Here is a 15,934-nt window from a genome sequence, read left to right as displayed (position 1 = left end):
TGCCTGTGGGGGTGGTCCCAGCAGAAAGTGAGGCAGCAACTCCTTGTCCCAATATGTACTTACTTAGCCTTTCTCTGGGTTCATGTCCTCTTCTGTATATTTGATTAAGGAACTTAGGAGTTTCAGAGGGATAATGTGACTGTCCAATTTCTGAGACCATTGCACATAGTCTTCTACTGCCCAGCCTTCACTCTGGCCAGGCCCTCTGGGTGTCTGCTCTTCCATTTAGCCAGTCTCCTACTTGATGCTGAAATTGTGTTAACCCCTTCTCTGTACCTTCAGCTCATGAGCCCATTTCTCAGTGAGAAGTCCGGTTTTGTACCTTTGCAGAATTCCAACACTAGAATTTATTTTTAGAGCTCATTAAGACAAGTGTAGGACTTTGCAGGTTAGTTGCAAAGAAAAATCTTCGTTAGAGGAAACCATTTCCAGGGTATGAGGTGTCTGGTCCCACCATTTGGTGGTAACTGGGGACCTACCTGCCTTAAATGCCACTTGTGAACACCATTTCTGTCTCAAAAGAGACAAATACTTTCCATTTCACAAGAATGTAAGGCCACCCTTTCAAGGTCTAATTTCTTATGTTTCAGCCATGGAAACCATCTATATACTGCTATCAAGGCTAGAAAAAGTAAGGAGTCCATTCTTTGAAATCTCAGAAAATAGACACTATTTCCCATCTTCAAGACACAGATGCAGAGATTATAGCTCATAAATCATCTTATACACATTGTTTACAATCATTCACTAAAAAAGGTACTAAGGATTTAAGATAAGACATGGTTTTGCCTTCAAGCAGCTTTGTCTATTGAGAGAGAGAGAGAGAGAGAGAGAGAGAGAGAGAGAGAGAGAGAGAGAGAGAGAGAGAGGTATGCAGAAAGTCAGGTGTAATAGATGAAACACTGTATTAGTACTTCTTAATATTCCCCAAAGATAGAACAAAAGGGAAATAGATACATATGCATATGTGCATTTGTATGAATACATTTGGCCTCTTGAGTTGTTCAACTGGCCATGCATGAAAAACACCAGACCTGGGAGACAGAAACTGACCTAGAAGGCTTCACTGAATGGAGGCATACCAGGAACATGAAAAATAAGTCCACATCAATGAATAATCCATTGAATAGAATATTCATTGAATAGATAAACAGAGCGGTATTTCACTGGCTTGATGACAAAGGCAGATTAAGCTTCAGCAAGGGAGCTTTAAGTAGATAATAAAATTGGACTTTCAGCAGTGCCTGGTTCTTCACACTAGCTGAATTTCTCTGGATTTCTCTTTCTTTCTACAAGACCACCCACCCAGTGACACATCAGAGTGAAAGACTCCCTGAATTTTAGAGTTGGCAGTGAAGTCAGAATGAAAGAGTGGTTCAGTTAAATTAGACCAAGTCTACAGTAGCCAAGCAAAGAGATAGACTCAAAGACTAGAAGCCATTCCCTGTGCTCTCTCCTGACCATGGGGTCTGTATGGTCGGGTATGCTTCCTCTAAGCTTTTAGCCTCAACTTCAGTTACCTCCAAGCTTTTTTTTTTCTTTTTTGTATGTCCAGGGTCTTAGATGAGCATAACAGCCAGGACAAGAGAGACTTCAAATCACCAGACTGACCATCTGAAAAGCCAGGGGCCCCTCAGAGTCACTCCATGCCAAGGTTCAACTTCTTACCTCAGAAACATTGATGCGGCCCTCTTGGAAAGAGCAGGTGGTAGGGTCATGGGTACAGAGGTTGCGATACTTGCACCAATGGCAGCGGAAGGCGCTGTTGACACAGGATAGGCACCTGCATGGAAGGAACAGTAAGAAGGCAGCCGCGTGTCATGATGGTCATCTGTTATCCTAGGCTCGTTCTGGTGGAGGGCAGATTGTACACGTGTTGGAGCATTGAGAACTGTGGATTCTCGGTCTAACATGTTTATGGGACCAGAAAAATAGTGATCAATTGGGATTGGGTTGGGAGTAATGTCACTTATAGAGCAATTCTAGGCTGGAGTTGGGGTTTCTTTCCAGACAACTTTCCAATTTGGTGGACATCATGCTGTGAGATTGGAACTTGCCGTGGTGGGAGTAGTTCAACCACAGACATGGGTAGATTCTAGAAGCTCATTCTTCCCTTCTAATCACTGATGATTAAACAGCTACCAGCCCATTACTTCTCAGAAGACAGAGTAGCTGAAAGAGTACGGAAGTAGAAATTGGGTGGGTCTGATCCCAGTCTCGTATCTGCTACTGACTGACATTGGGTCAGACTGAGGAAGTCACTTCACTCTCTGAATCCAAGTTTCTTCGTCTGTCTGTAATAAAACATTCCTGTCTACTCCACAGGGCTGCGGGGTGTCAAATAAGATAATGTCTGGGAAATGGTTTTGAAGAGTATGGTAAATGTGAATATTATTTTCACGAGCTTAAATCACCTGTTATTTCAACCTCTTGAATAACATTTGAGTGTTAACAATCAGTTCGTAGCATCTGTTTGGGACTTGGGGGAGTTAACAGTACTAAATAGAAATTTGGTCCCACAGCTCTGGTAGCCTGGGCATCGAGCCATGTGGATGGCTCACACCTTTCTTGCCAGGGTAAGCCCTTCTTTCTTTTTGGTGTTTTCCCTCCCTTTGGAGGCAGTGTATATTATTTTGGCTCCCTGCGTGAGATCGGAACTGTATAATGAAAAAATCATTTTTGGAGTGGGAGTGGGAGAGGGTGTTCCACCCCCCCCACCCCCTTCTCTCTTGTGTCCCCACTCTAGTGTTTCATGAATAGACTAATACAAGAACAGGTTTTGCAATCTGGCGCCACCTGGTGGGCTTCCAATTACCTCTGGGAGGTTGGAGCTCTTTCCAGGGGTCATGGCTAAGAAAAGCGAAGGTGGATTTGGTGCATTAGTCCGTCTTCCCTGGGCCCATTTATGTCTACAGTTATGTCCTTTCTGAGATCAGCCCAATGTTATTTCATGTGCTCTCTGATTGGTTAGCTTTGGATATCTCATGATTCAAATAATAAAAACAGACAGAAACCAAAGGACAATGTGATCTATTGAGTCTCTAAACTTGGTTCCTTCACTGGAGGAAACTTTTTTTTTTTTAATGACTGTCTTTGTGTCTTTGTAACACTTATCCTCTTTGGGCCTCAGTTTGCCATAATAAAAGGAGGTAACTGGACTTGATTTTGTGCCTTTTAACTATGAAAGATAGGAGTGGAGAAGGGTAAGATCAATACTGTTTGGCAATAAGATGGACTCTTCGCTGTCAAGGAGATCTCTCTCCCTCCCCCCAAAATTTGCTGCCCGTGACAGCATCTTTGTTGCCATAGCAATCCATCATTGAAAGTGGTTACATCACACTGGATTGCCATGGAGATAGGGGTGCTCTCACAAACAATGGGTTCTATTGCCACTGTGTTTCTCTGTGAAGGAAGTTGAAAGGCTCTTTCTCAAAGAAGCTTGCATTTCCCCAAGCAGAGCTGGAATGCAGTAGTTAGTGGGCACTTTTGTCCAACTCAGCTTCAATCTCTGTCTGCCCTGCTCTGGTTGCTGCCAGCCATTAAAAAAAAAACCCTAAAACTTCTTGTTCTATCATTCTCAGAATATTCTATTGGGTTCTCCCAGAGTGACTTGGTCAGATATGTCTCCTGTTCTTGACTAGTGCAGAACTGTAGAAGTAGATTATTCTAATCATGGAAATCAAGATCACAGAAGTAGAGAAAGAAGGAGGACTGGCTTCCTTGTTCACTGTCATAGCTAAAGATTCCCTTAGGGCTTCGCTGGGAGCTGCTAAGCCCATTGTGTGCACAGCTTGGACTCTGCACACTCAATGCCTGTGGAGTGTTGTCAGTCAGTAGATCACCTGTGAGTCCTAAGCCCAGGCAACGGGAGAATGTGTTTCTAGATCATTTTCAGTTATGCCTCCCTCTGCACAGAGCTGTTGCTTGACCTCTCCCCTTACTGAATATTCTTGCTCTTTTGCTCTATTTATCCTATGGTTCTGGTGTGGCCCTGTTACAGAGGCTCATATTTCTCTCTCTCGAAACCAAACTCACTAGTGCTCAGCTTCTGTGGTCCAATTTCTCTCCACTCCTCACCTCTCATTCTGCCTGTACACTCCTCCAAGTTTCCTACACGCCTAGGAGAGCTGGATGTCTAGAGGAAGCAGCTGGTGGGTGGTCAGCACCGAGAGATGACAGGTGAGAGCGGCTGAAGTGTGGACCTCCAGTGGCTCCCATTGGAGGCTCGGGGGTTGGTTATCTGGTTAGTTTTCAACAGTTGAGGGATGGACTATGAGCATGGTGGAGCTTAAAACCTCTTCTGCTCCTTGCCAGCCCAGCTCCTTTCATGGTGTGCTCACAGAGGCTACGTGTCTCCATGCCTGTCCCCCTCTGTGGGTATCTGTGTGCACCGCTGCCCCCCTGAGCTCTGCGTCCCTCTTCATCTGATTATATCCAACCTGCTGCACTCTCAGTCTCTTCCTGGAAAGCCATGTCCATGTGGTCCAAACCCCGAGACATCTTCTTATGGCTCCTGGGTCATGACCCTCTTGCTACTCTCTCAACCTGAGAATTTGGAGCTAAGGTTTGCTAGGATAGTGTGTGGTGATGGGGGGGGGGAATAGCAAAGGAGAATGGCAAATATCAAAGCTATGGAGAGAGAGTGTCTGCTGTGCAACTGAGCAACATACTCTGTCCAAACCCTGTGGCTGAGCCCCCCAAGGGTGAGTTTCGTACCACACAAATCTTTCCCTAAACAAGATAAGAAGCCCTTTGCCCCACATCCAGATCCAGATAAGGCATTTTTGTCCCCTAGAAGTACTTACAGTTGGTGGGCACTGCAGTTGTAAAACTTGAACTCGGTACTGACAAATATCTTCCCTGTTTCTTTGGACCTCAGCTGCAGCTCCAGCCCAAACCAGTCTGGGGGGAATAAAAGAGGGGAATGGAGTCCACTGAAAACCTGGGAGCTTCACAGACCAGGCAACTTGGGAGTCAGAGCAAATCATTAAGCCACTCAGGGCTCTCTTGATTAGCTGGAGCCCTCTCCTTCCTTCTCATTCCCTCTCCTTCCCTCTTGTTCCCTCTCATTCCTTCCCCTTCCCTCTCCTTCCTTCTCGTTCCCCTGCTTCAAGAGAATCCCTTTGGTGGGTTACCAGCCAGCTCCTTAGACTCGGCCTCAAAGAAGAAGTGACAAATTCCGTGGAGCCCTCTGCCATGCTAAGGAACATTCAGTTACTAAAACAATGCCAGAAGTATTAGGCCAGAACCCCTGGGACAGAGCCTGTCCCAAACGATGACGTAGAGCCCCTTCTGCTATCAGAAGTGACAGGCAGTATTTGGACAACGCTCACTTATGCTGCCTTAACTGAAATGGAAGCCAGCCTTTCCCTTCTTCCTGAATTGTGCTTTGGGGTATGGAAGTTTGCTGTCCAATTCAAACAAATTGCACAGGCCCAAATTAGCATCTCCCATTTGAAGACTTGGTCAAACAACTTCTAGATCTTCTATTGGGGACCCTTGTCTTCATGATGGTCGAGCTGCCTCTAGCACATGCTCCCCTGATAGTGGACATTTCTTACCTTGATCCAGAGGGATGACAGGAACGTCTTTGGGCCCAGGTGAGACACAGATGACCTGGCTTCCAGATACTCTCCCCTCTGCCTCTGTCAGGTTCCCAAAGGCACAAGAGATGCCCGCAGACAAGTCAGGAGCATCACTCACAACCAGGCTGAGCTATGGGAGAAGCGAAGGGCTCAGGAGATACAGGCTTTAGGCCAGGCTTCCAGCCAGGACCTATTGCTCACTAATTTCCCCTGACCTCATCTATTAAAAAAAGGACATTGGTCTAGGTGATCTTCCACCTCTGTCAATGAGCAGAGTCATAAATTTCTCAGTGGCGCACAAGGTCAATTTATGAATTAATATTCTTATTAATGCACCCATCCTGTCCAAAAGTTCTAGGGGTTAGAGCCTTTAGAGGAAAAGGTATCAAAATCTATCTCAGACCTTGCACATTTTTTGACATGGAAATTAATTACAAGGCACCATGGGCACTTGAAAGCGAGTCGAGAGCTGACGTCTTCATGAACAGGTCTGAGCGTGGGCTCCTGGGAGAGTGAGCTTCACCGGGCTGGAGGTTGGCCAGGAGCTTGCTAGACTTGCTGAAGACATTAATTCTATCATTTACTCATTATCACGCTGTAGGCTTTCTGGAGTCTCCACTTGTCTTTCTGGGATCTCTACTTTCCAGTGGCAATCCTGGAATTGGGCAGGGGGTTGGGGCAGGGGGGATGTGTTTCACAGAAAGCTCAAAAGTGATCACTGATGACTGATGTTTGTGAGTTTCAGCCCATTTGGAAGACTTTCTTTCTACTGGGTAAAAATATAATAGACATTCGGAAGCATTTGCTGAGAAAATGCCTGATAGAAAAACGCGGCTGTGAATTCAGGGCACTTTTCAGTGAGCCCATATGTTGGTACCACAAGGCAGTGTCTAGGTGGGATGTGAACAGGTAAGGAATTTGACTGGCTCTCTTAGGCCTTGAGCTCTGCCCAAGGGCTGATGGTGATAATATCCCTGTGGCTTCCAAGTGGAGAGCCACAAGGCAGGTTTCCTTTTGTCTTCCTATCAGCATGTGGCAGTGCATTTTGCATGTGGCAGCATGCATTTGTTGGTCCTGTCCCCGGGTTTCTGTCACGGGTTCCTTTCCATGGGCTGGGGAGACTTAGATCCAACCTTTCCTGCTTATTTCCTTAGCTGCATTGGAGCCCACACTTTCTGGTGGGGATGTACAAACCAAAATCACTGACTAATTAACATTCGCGAATGCTCCTAAACCCTTCAGAATGAAATAACAGTTAGGGCCCGAGGACATGAAATATTTTGGTTTGTTCTTTGACAGGTGGTTAAAGACTACTTTATTCTCTTTAATATTCTCTCTAAGTACACATTGACTTTGAATTGTCTGTCTTTCTTTTATCCCTCTTACACACACACACACACACACACACACACACACACCCCTAAACACAAAAGCAAGATGCAGATTTCTCAAGAGAGCCCAGCAAATCGAAGATTGTAAACATGGCATAGACTAAACAATATGCTATTTGGTACTGGGGAGCACTGTGTTGCAGAGGTTTGTTACTAAATGCAAAATTCAGATTTACAAACAGATCAATGGGTGCTAAATTTACAAGGAGTGTGGGAAATGACTACCTTTACAATAGGAGTTGTCAGAAGTTTTCTAGAAAGCATCCTCAGAGCATTATGAATCTGGTCAACATACAGATGCCGTGCAAGCATTCAGGGAGCCTACCTGCACAGGTGCAAACTCCATGCCCCTCCTCCCTACTTACCAACTGGCTGTGCTCTGACACAGAGATGCTGCCGGGTTGCACTGCGACACTCAGGCATTGGCTGATGCTGGCAGCAAATCGATTTGGTTCCCAGGCCCTTTGGCATTTGTCCCTGCGGGAGCACCTGCCATGGATACAGATTCACAAGAGGTCAGGCTTGCTAAGAGGTGCTTGCTGCCCTGAGGCCTGTGGTTTGTCTTCTCGTGGTGATTGTTTTACCTTTCTCCAGAATGACTGGAAGCCCCCAGATGACCTGCGCTGCATGCAGCTAAGGACAGTCTAAGGAAGAAGCCTTAATTTCATCAGAAGGGATGCAGTTTAGACATAAAGAACACACTCCAGGGGACTGCAAGTCAGAAAAAGCAGCATAGCACATGGCTAAGAATACAAACTCTGGAACCAGTGTGGTAGGTCTTTACCCCAGGCCTATTTCCTTCTAGCCGTGCCCTACTGGGCAAGGTACTTAAGTTCTGTGTTCTCAGTTTCCTCCTCTGTGAAGATTATGATAATAAAACTTCCACCTCAAAAGGCCATTGTAAGGTTTGAGTTTAGTGCTTAGAAGACTTCTGGGCACTTACTATGGACACGTATGTTTATTCTGGCAATTCTACAATGATTAATGTTGTTATTCTCTTCCTGAAGAAGTTAGCCAACACGAGAGGGTCTTAGTTGTATGAGACCTTGGTAGATTAATGGCTCTCTGAAGGCACTGGCCTTGTTTGAATCAAGGAGATATTCTAACCTGTTACATGGTAGATATTTTATATTTGTGTCCTGAAATAATGTCTGGTGACAGACCAGGAGCTGTGGTCAGGGTTGCCTCTGTCAGAAGGTTCGTGTGGCTTTTTCTCTCTCCATGCTCCAGCCTCCTCTGCCATGGTGTCAGGTAGGTATAAAGATGTCCAAGGAGGTGCCCTCATGCCATGGAGTTACCACCTGTCAGGTCCTACAGGAACATGCCACTGGGCTGGTACAGCTCCAAACCACACAGTCACAGGCACACTACAAGATTCCATAATCAAGCAGTGATTCCTACCCACGCTCCCCTGTGGGCTCCTCCCCCTCTTTTTTTATTTTTTGCGGGCACATAATGGATCTAAATATGAATGCTGTCAAAGAAAAGAATTATTGAGGTTTAAGTGAATCCTTAAGATAGCTCTAAAGTGAGCTCTTGACTGGAGCCTTTATCTCATTGACTCACTGAAATGGCTCTTTTTTTTTTATCATACTATTTATGGCAACAGCCCTAACAGAGATAAATAGCCTGGGAGACAATAACACACTTGCAAGAGCCAAGCATACAGAAGAGACAGGGAGGTTTCAATCCCCCAGGACCCAGTGACTCTTTAGTAATCTCCCCCAGGCCTCCATCTCCATTGAAGAGGCTAGCTGTGGTGAGAGGGTGGGGTGGGGGGAGCTGGGGTGGCTCACCTCCTCACTGCCCTGCTGATACAGCAGGCTGGTGGTGACAGGTGCATTGGAAGTACAGGAAGGTCTCAGTGAAGATGAGGGTGACTAGGGAAGGTGCCACCTTTGAGTAGAGACAGCAAAGCTCTTATCTCTATGTGCTCTTGGCAGATGGAACATATGGAAAAGAGTGCCTGGGTAAGTCTAGAAGAGTTTCTGATGACAGGTAAGGAATTCAGAGGCCAGAAGAAAACTGGGTTCATTTATTCTAGAAGCCACAGATCAGGAAGATATTGAAAGGGCCCTGGAGATGCTGGGAGACTTGAAATTATTGATTAGTCAGAGGTACTAGTACAAGATGGGGAAGCATGGGGCTGGGGAATGTAGCTTAGTGGTAGAGTGCTTGCCTAGCATGCATGAAGCCCTGGGTTTGATTCCTCAGTACCATATAAACAGAAAATGGCAGAAGTGGTGCTGTGACATAGTGGTAGAGTGCTAGCCTTGAGCAAAAATAAGCTCAAGGACAGTGCCCAGGCTCTGAGTTCATCACTGAGCCCCAGGACTGGCAAAAAAAAATGATGGGAAAGCAGATGATCTTGCTATTAAATAAATGATCAATGTTAGTCTCTGGTTTTTGCTGTGTGTGAGAAGTCAGAAGTGCCACAGGGAGTGGAAATGGGAGGACAGTGCAGGGAGGGGTGGTTGGAGGAGGCACAGCTGACATGGTCACTGTCAGTGAGAGTGGGGTACAGCCTAAGACTTTTGCATGGATCTAGAAGTGGATGTCAAGTTTCTATGAGAATGAAATTCTACCCACCATAAGCCGGTGAATGGAGCCAAACTGACTCTCTTGGCTTACTAGGATACAGGGCAGACAACCCAGGTATCTTAACCACCCATCTGACATACATGGCAACTCATTGTCTGGGTTTTGCTAACAGTTATTTTTGTAAAACTTTTTGAGCCTCTTACCTTCAAAATCCAAGCAGGGAACACAGTATTTGTGGGCTCAAATCCAGTCCAGATTTTGCATCTGTGAAGCATCTCACTCCATTTTTCTCCCTCCCTCCAGAGCCCTTCCAACACCTGCTGCAGAGGCTGGAAGCCAAGAGCTATTGTGCAGGACCCTGAACTCTGGCCCCCTGCCTCTGCCTCCACCCCAAACCCAGCGCATTTCATGGAGATGCTTTGCTGGCTGGCACGAAGCCACGGGGTTTCCAACTCCATTGGGCAACAGAATTCCTAGCCAGCCTCCCGCCTTTTGGTTTTCACCCCTCTGGGGGGCTCTTCAAATTAGGAAGTTTAAGTGTGATCTTTGCATTTCTATTCAGCTGGTATTCAATGGCTAGGAAGGTATCTGAATAGGGATACAAGGCCAGTTGGAGTGGGCTGCGTTTCTTGAAATCATGAAATAATGAGGCCAGAAGGGTCCTCCCCAGGGTTCAGAGTTCATAATAATTATTTTGATTTGTGTAGACTCTTCCCAGCTTCCTTATTTCCAAGGCACTTATTATTCTATTTAGTTCTCACAATTCACCTGGGAAATAGGCATTTTCTCTATTTAGCAAAGGATAGATGGGAGGCTGGAATTGTCAGAGGACCGGCCCAGGGTCACACCGCCCCTAGCTGGAGTGCAAACCTCCCAGTGTACACACCCAAAGCATACTCTTCGGCTGGGTATCTATACCAGGACAGTCTGCTGGGGATTTTAGAGATTCTACAGCTGCTCTGATGAGTTTATTTTTCCCCAAATGATATGAAGATACCACTTAGAATCAGCTGAGATGGAAAGAGAGCATCCATGTAGAAAGAAGGTCTCCATGGCCCTACCTCTTCTAGTCCTAAACACTTGTAGGCAGGGAAATTCCTCTCTTTCTGCAAATCGCCATCCCATTCTGTCACCCTCAGAAAAGCCCCCAGCATGTCAGTCTTGCTTCTAGAACATTCTGAACTTACATGTTGTGCAGAGCGCACCAGCCACAGTGAGGGTCCCCCGAGCTCAGGCATTCCCCACAAGTGGTATACTGTTCACATGATTCCACAGGGACTCTGGTGACCTGGCAGAGAGAGGAGGTGAGCACAGGAGGGTTAGGTTGTGACAACTCACAGATGTATGTGCGGATACTTCCATATCTGTGCACTCTGAATGGTCACATTCCTGATGGAGGAGGCTCTGCGGACAGATCAGTGGTCTCAGTTCTTACCCTTATGCTGGCTAATGTGTTTCTGAGCCTTCCATACTTCCTGCCTCTGCCGGAAGCAAATCCTCCAATCTATTGCTGCCTGCCACTGACATCTTCCCAAGAGTTGGGCAAGCCAGAGGCAAGTGTTGAAAATGGTTAACTCAGCTGAAAGGCTATTGAGTGGTACAAACACATCTCTGAAGAGCTTTCAGCTGGGCTCAGGCTGAGACAGCCTGCATGCACAGAACACATTGGGGAAAAAAGGGGGGAAGAGAAGGAGAAACTTTTTCCATCAACTAATATTCATAGTATGGCACCAGCTCTTTATAGCCAACCAAATATACCACCTGGATCCAATTATCCCATTCTCTGATGTCTGTATTCAGTTTCTCTAGTAAATTCCTATCCTTTTGAAAAGTCTGCCTAAATGGGAACCTCCACAGAGAACTAGCTGCCTCTCTGATTTTGTCTCGTCTGGAATGTGAGAATTCGCAGCTCGAGCCCTTATCCATTCCCTCCTCCAGAGTGTGCAGTTCTTGAGAAATCCCTGTTTTCTGGTAGAACCCTGCAGGGACCTGTTTGGATATCACTGCCCCCCACCTACCCAGCATGTGTGACAAAGTCCAGGAAAGTGGGGGGGGGCAGAGGAACCAAAATTCTCTATTAGACACATTCTAGCTATCTGTCACTGGCTGAGATTCTCATGAATTAGTCTGTGTGGGCTGGTGTTGAATTGAGATCCTCAAAGCTCAGCTTCCTGAGTAACTAGGATTACAGAAGTGAGCCACCAGTGACCAGTTGATGATTAGAAAGGACCTTCACATTGGACATTCAGCAAAGATGTATCACATGCCAACACTGTGGAGGCTCTGGTGCTGAGCAATAGAGAATCTGTAGCAAGAAGCACAGGGATTCTGCCCCCTCAGGATCCTGGGGCATGGGTAATTACAGAGTTGCTCAGTGTCCTAGCATGGGATTGGTGTGAGCATGGCAGGGAGTCTTGGGAGCTCAGAGAGGGGCATGCAGGACAAGCTATATGGAGGAAAGTGAGTCTTAAAGGAAAAGAATGTACCAGATGCAAAGACCTGGAAGGACTCTCCAGGCTGAAGGATCATAATGTGCAGAAATAATCAGATGAGTTTAGTCTAACTTGAATATAGGGTACATATTGGACAAGGCAGAGAGGGACAAGTCTGCCTTTCCTCTGTTGGGCACCCTGCCCACCCTTGATCCACTATAACATGTAACATTCCACATCTTCAGGCCTTTCTCTAAATGAATGAGATGATCAGCCTTACACATCTTCAACCTTCCTTCACTAATAAAAATAGGAAACACAGGAAAGATGGAAGCTTGCATCTTGGCTTAAAAATGGAGACATGAAGTGTAGTTTGGGGAACAGCATAACACACTTGAGGATTGGAGTCAGCTCTAAGTCCAGTATGAACTGATGGAGTGATGCAGCATCTCAAGGAACTCATTTGATCCCAGGCAACTCAGATAGTTGGTGTCAGGGTGGAGTGGAGAATTTCATTCTCAAGACCCTACAGCTGGCCCTCCTGTATGCAGTCCAAGGTTCTTGCCAAAGGGGAGGCAGGATGGAATAGGAGCCCAGATGAGGTATCTAGGGTATAGCTGATGAAGCAGGGAGTCTGGAGTTGGCCATAAGGTTGTTTGCCAAAATCAGAAGAGCTAAAAACGTGGTTGCAGTAAGATGAATAGACTTAACAAGTTTCAAGAAGTGCAGAATAACAAAGTCAGGGCTTTGCAACCCCATAATCAACTTGCTTTCCAAACACCCATCCATCCCTGGAATACTCAAGCAGCCTGTCATGTGCCCATGGTCCTGGTAGCTGTGAAAGGGATATCCGTCCACGCTTCGAGGAAGGCTGCCCCAGGCCCTTCTAATGCTGACATTTCAGGGTTCTGTTTCCCACAGTTTACCTAACTCCTTCCTGAGACTATTTATGACTCTTGACCTGTATAGACTGACAGTTGAAAGATAACACCCAGCCAATAGCGCTGCCAATTGCCTCCACAGGGTGCTGAAGAGTGACTCATCTAACTTGACCTCATGACCTGAGATGCCCACAGAAATGTCTTTCTCCCAGGTGACTGCTGTCAATTTCATAGGGTGCCAATCCTGGGCATAAGGACTCAGATGCTCTGGCCTTACAGCCTGGTAGACTTCCGCTGGCCCCCTCCAACCCATCCTTCAAGGCCTGAGAGCAGCAGACCAGTGCCCAGCTCCTTTTCTTGGATTTCGGGCTCCCTGTGAGTGATGTCTGCATCTGGCTGGAAATTAAAACAACTGTCTGCATTGCATTCGGCCCGTCTGTCAAAACACAGCCCGGCTCTCAGCAGCTGGGAAAGGGGGCCCTGAATGGGAGCAGTGTCTCTAGTGACAAAGGCCACTTTCACGCCAAGTGCCACGGAGATAGTGAAACCCTGTTCTTCTCCAAACATGAAACCAACAGCACAACTATTTTTTCCTGTTTCCTGGGCCCTCCTGGTGGGAATTTTTTTCTAGTGCACTGAGTTGAAGAGTAAAGTGAAACAGGAAACTTATAAGGGGGGGGGTAGGTTCTAAAACTTGAATTATTCTCCCCTCTGAGATCTAATAGCCATGCACAGATTGGAGGAAAGAATGTCACAGCTACTGACTCGGAGGCGACCCTCAATGTCAGATGCGTCCAGGGAATGTCTCTGTCTCCATGTGCATGTGTTTGCACGATCCTCTATCAGCCCGTGCGCCTTGATCCTGTCCTTCACACAGGCCAGTGCTAGGCATTTCAAGAGGACATTATAAAACAACAACAAAACAACACACAACAGCATTAAAACACAGCCAAGCTGCAAACAGAAAAGCAACAAAAACAAGAAAGTGGGTATGTGCGTTCTAGGAGAGGCGATGGAAGAAGGCTAATGAAGGGATTCGGAGCAGAGGAAATAAGCACTCTGGTGTCTACTCTGCCAGCTTTGATTAAGCCTTCCTCTAGCCAGGTGTATGGCGATGGCACACAGAGGGTGGCGGATCTGAACGGAAATATGTTGTGAGTATACCACGGTATATCTAGACTGGGAAAAGTGGGCACAGAAAAAAAGTATCACGTGAATAATGTGTCATGTTGAAAAGAACACACACGCACACACACGCACCTCAAAGTTAAATCTGTTTCTTCTGAATTTTTAAAAAGTAACGGTTGCAAAGTAGAGAAAGGACATCTGCAGCTCGTGTCTGTGGCTGGCGTTGCTTCATCTCCACCTGACAGTACTGCGATGGAATAAGTCCAGGGAGGCCCTGAGGGGTCCAGGCCTTCCAGGATGAATACCGTTTACACAGATTCTCGGGGGGAAGAGAACCATGTAGGCCCACCCAGCAGAGCAGAGCCTGAAGAGCAGAGTTCGAAGCTGAAAAGCATCATGTTATCAGGTGGTTGGGGAGGTCAAGGTGGAACCAGGTAGCTTGAGGTGATGTGTAAGAACTGGGAGAGATGAGGGGAAATGATGGGTCAGGTAACGCTGGTGGAGGTGAAGTGACTTGTTGAATCGAAATCTCTTTGTTGAACTCTTTAAAGATAAGAATGATGACGATGGAGATAATAAGAATATAAAAACCCAGAAGGCTGTGTGAGGGCAAGGAGATAAGTCTGGAAAGGTAGGTTTGGGTTCAATTGGGAAGGATGGAGAAGACTATAGAGCTGGAGTATATAAAGTCCCTATTTTGTCATACCATGGCGCAAAAGAAGTCTCGAATGAATAGACGGCCCATGCGTACCCACAAGCAAGGGCTCGCAAACCAGGCCCACTCTGATGTCGCTTGTAAGCTTACTAGACAACAAAATCCAGGGTGACTCAATTAGCGTTGCTGGGTGACCTAGGAAATGGGTTTACTATCTCTGCAGCTGATTCTGAAGTGTGGCAAAGTCTGAGTGTGCCAATGTTGACATGGATGAATGACCTGAGCCTCTAGATACAAGTAATTTTTTTTAAGATACTATATGATGGAGACAGAAACAAAATCACATTCTGCTTTGGGCTTATAACAGGAATTAGAGTGATGTTGGCTGGGGGCAAGCAGCAACTGAAAGCTGGGACCACTGTGTGTTCAGGAAGATGTGTTCTAGTTCCTCTACATCTCCTTAGTCTCAAGAGTCCTTCCAGGCACCAAGTTCAAGCCTGTGCAGTGGTGAGCAGATCTGTGTGCAGCTCAAGGTAGCATTTGGACACTGGCTGAGGAAGCTCAGGAAGAAGAGGGCTTTGTTCTGGGGCGCCCACCACGCCTGTCAGACAGGGCAGGTGGGAGGCACTCTGTCAGGGCTGTGATTCAGAGTTCAATGGAATACTCCATGCCGCTTTAATTAGTGTTTGTTTATTATTATTGCATTTTAATTATGCTTGAGTCTCCCTTGCCCCTCCACTCTGAGTGCTAGGATCTGGGGGTGGCTGGGTTGACTAAGGAGTGCAGCGATGGGAGACACAGAAGGAGGGCAGCCTTGTCCTGTCCCTCTCCTGCTGCCTGCCCACAGACCCACGGTGCAGTCTCAGAGTGGGTTCCACCCTCGCACTCTACATTCTTTTCTGCTTGAGCTTATGTCCTGCAATTATGCCTCTAATGAATATAACTGTCCTATTAAGTCATTTACTTAAGAAATACTCTTAATTAAAGGTGACTCATACTGGGCTCTTGGCTTCTCTGGCCCCAGGGCCCAGCATGCTTGGTGCCTTTCTGGGCCTGACTCAGCTGGCTGGATCTACGTGGGAAGGGCTCAGCAGGTCGTGCAGAGTGTGGGCCCGCCTCTTCATTCTCTCCGTTTAGCATACCAGGCAGCCCAGAGTGGGTAAGGCCCAATGCATGCAGAGGCATTGTCAGATTATTATGGTTTGGAAAATGCAGGCGTGGTCAGGAAGGCCTCTGAGGCCCTGGCAGGTGCTATCATCCTTGAGTTGGACAGAGGCCCTGGATTATCACTGCCATCTGGTTCAAATGGTTCACTCTTCAG

At 46.6% G+C, this 15,934-nt stretch overlaps 1 protein-coding gene across 2 annotated transcripts in view; it reads right to left on the bottom strand.

Annotated features, from left to right (window-relative positions):
* The window catches only part of Plxna2 (plexin A2), a 215,905-nt gene that overhangs the window by 67,837 nt on the left and 132,134 nt on the right, over positions 1–15,934 (bottom strand). For both annotated transcript variants that reach the window (XM_090341281.1, XM_090341280.1), the window contains exons 5-9: positions 10,705–10,805; positions 7,342–7,465; positions 5,562–5,715; positions 4,806–4,902; positions 1,669–1,783 (exon numbers count right to left, since the gene is read on the bottom strand). In XM_090341281.1, coding sequence (XP_090197407.1) covers positions 1,669–1,783; positions 4,806–4,902; positions 5,562–5,715; positions 7,342–7,465; positions 10,705–10,805 — 591 coding nt within the window. The remainder of the gene's footprint in view (positions 1–1,668; positions 1,784–4,805; positions 4,903–5,561; positions 5,716–7,341; positions 7,466–10,704; positions 10,806–15,934) is intronic.

Source organism: Megascapheus bottae, chromosome 10, assembly GCF_031878675.1.
Source record: "Megascapheus bottae isolate mThoBot1 chromosome 10, mThoBot2.hap1, whole genome shotgun sequence".
NCBI classification, from domain to species: Eukaryota; Metazoa; Chordata; class Mammalia; order Rodentia; family Geomyidae; genus Megascapheus; species Megascapheus bottae.
Note: the sequence above shows the minus strand (reverse complement) of the source record. Positions and strands in the feature narration are given on the sequence as shown.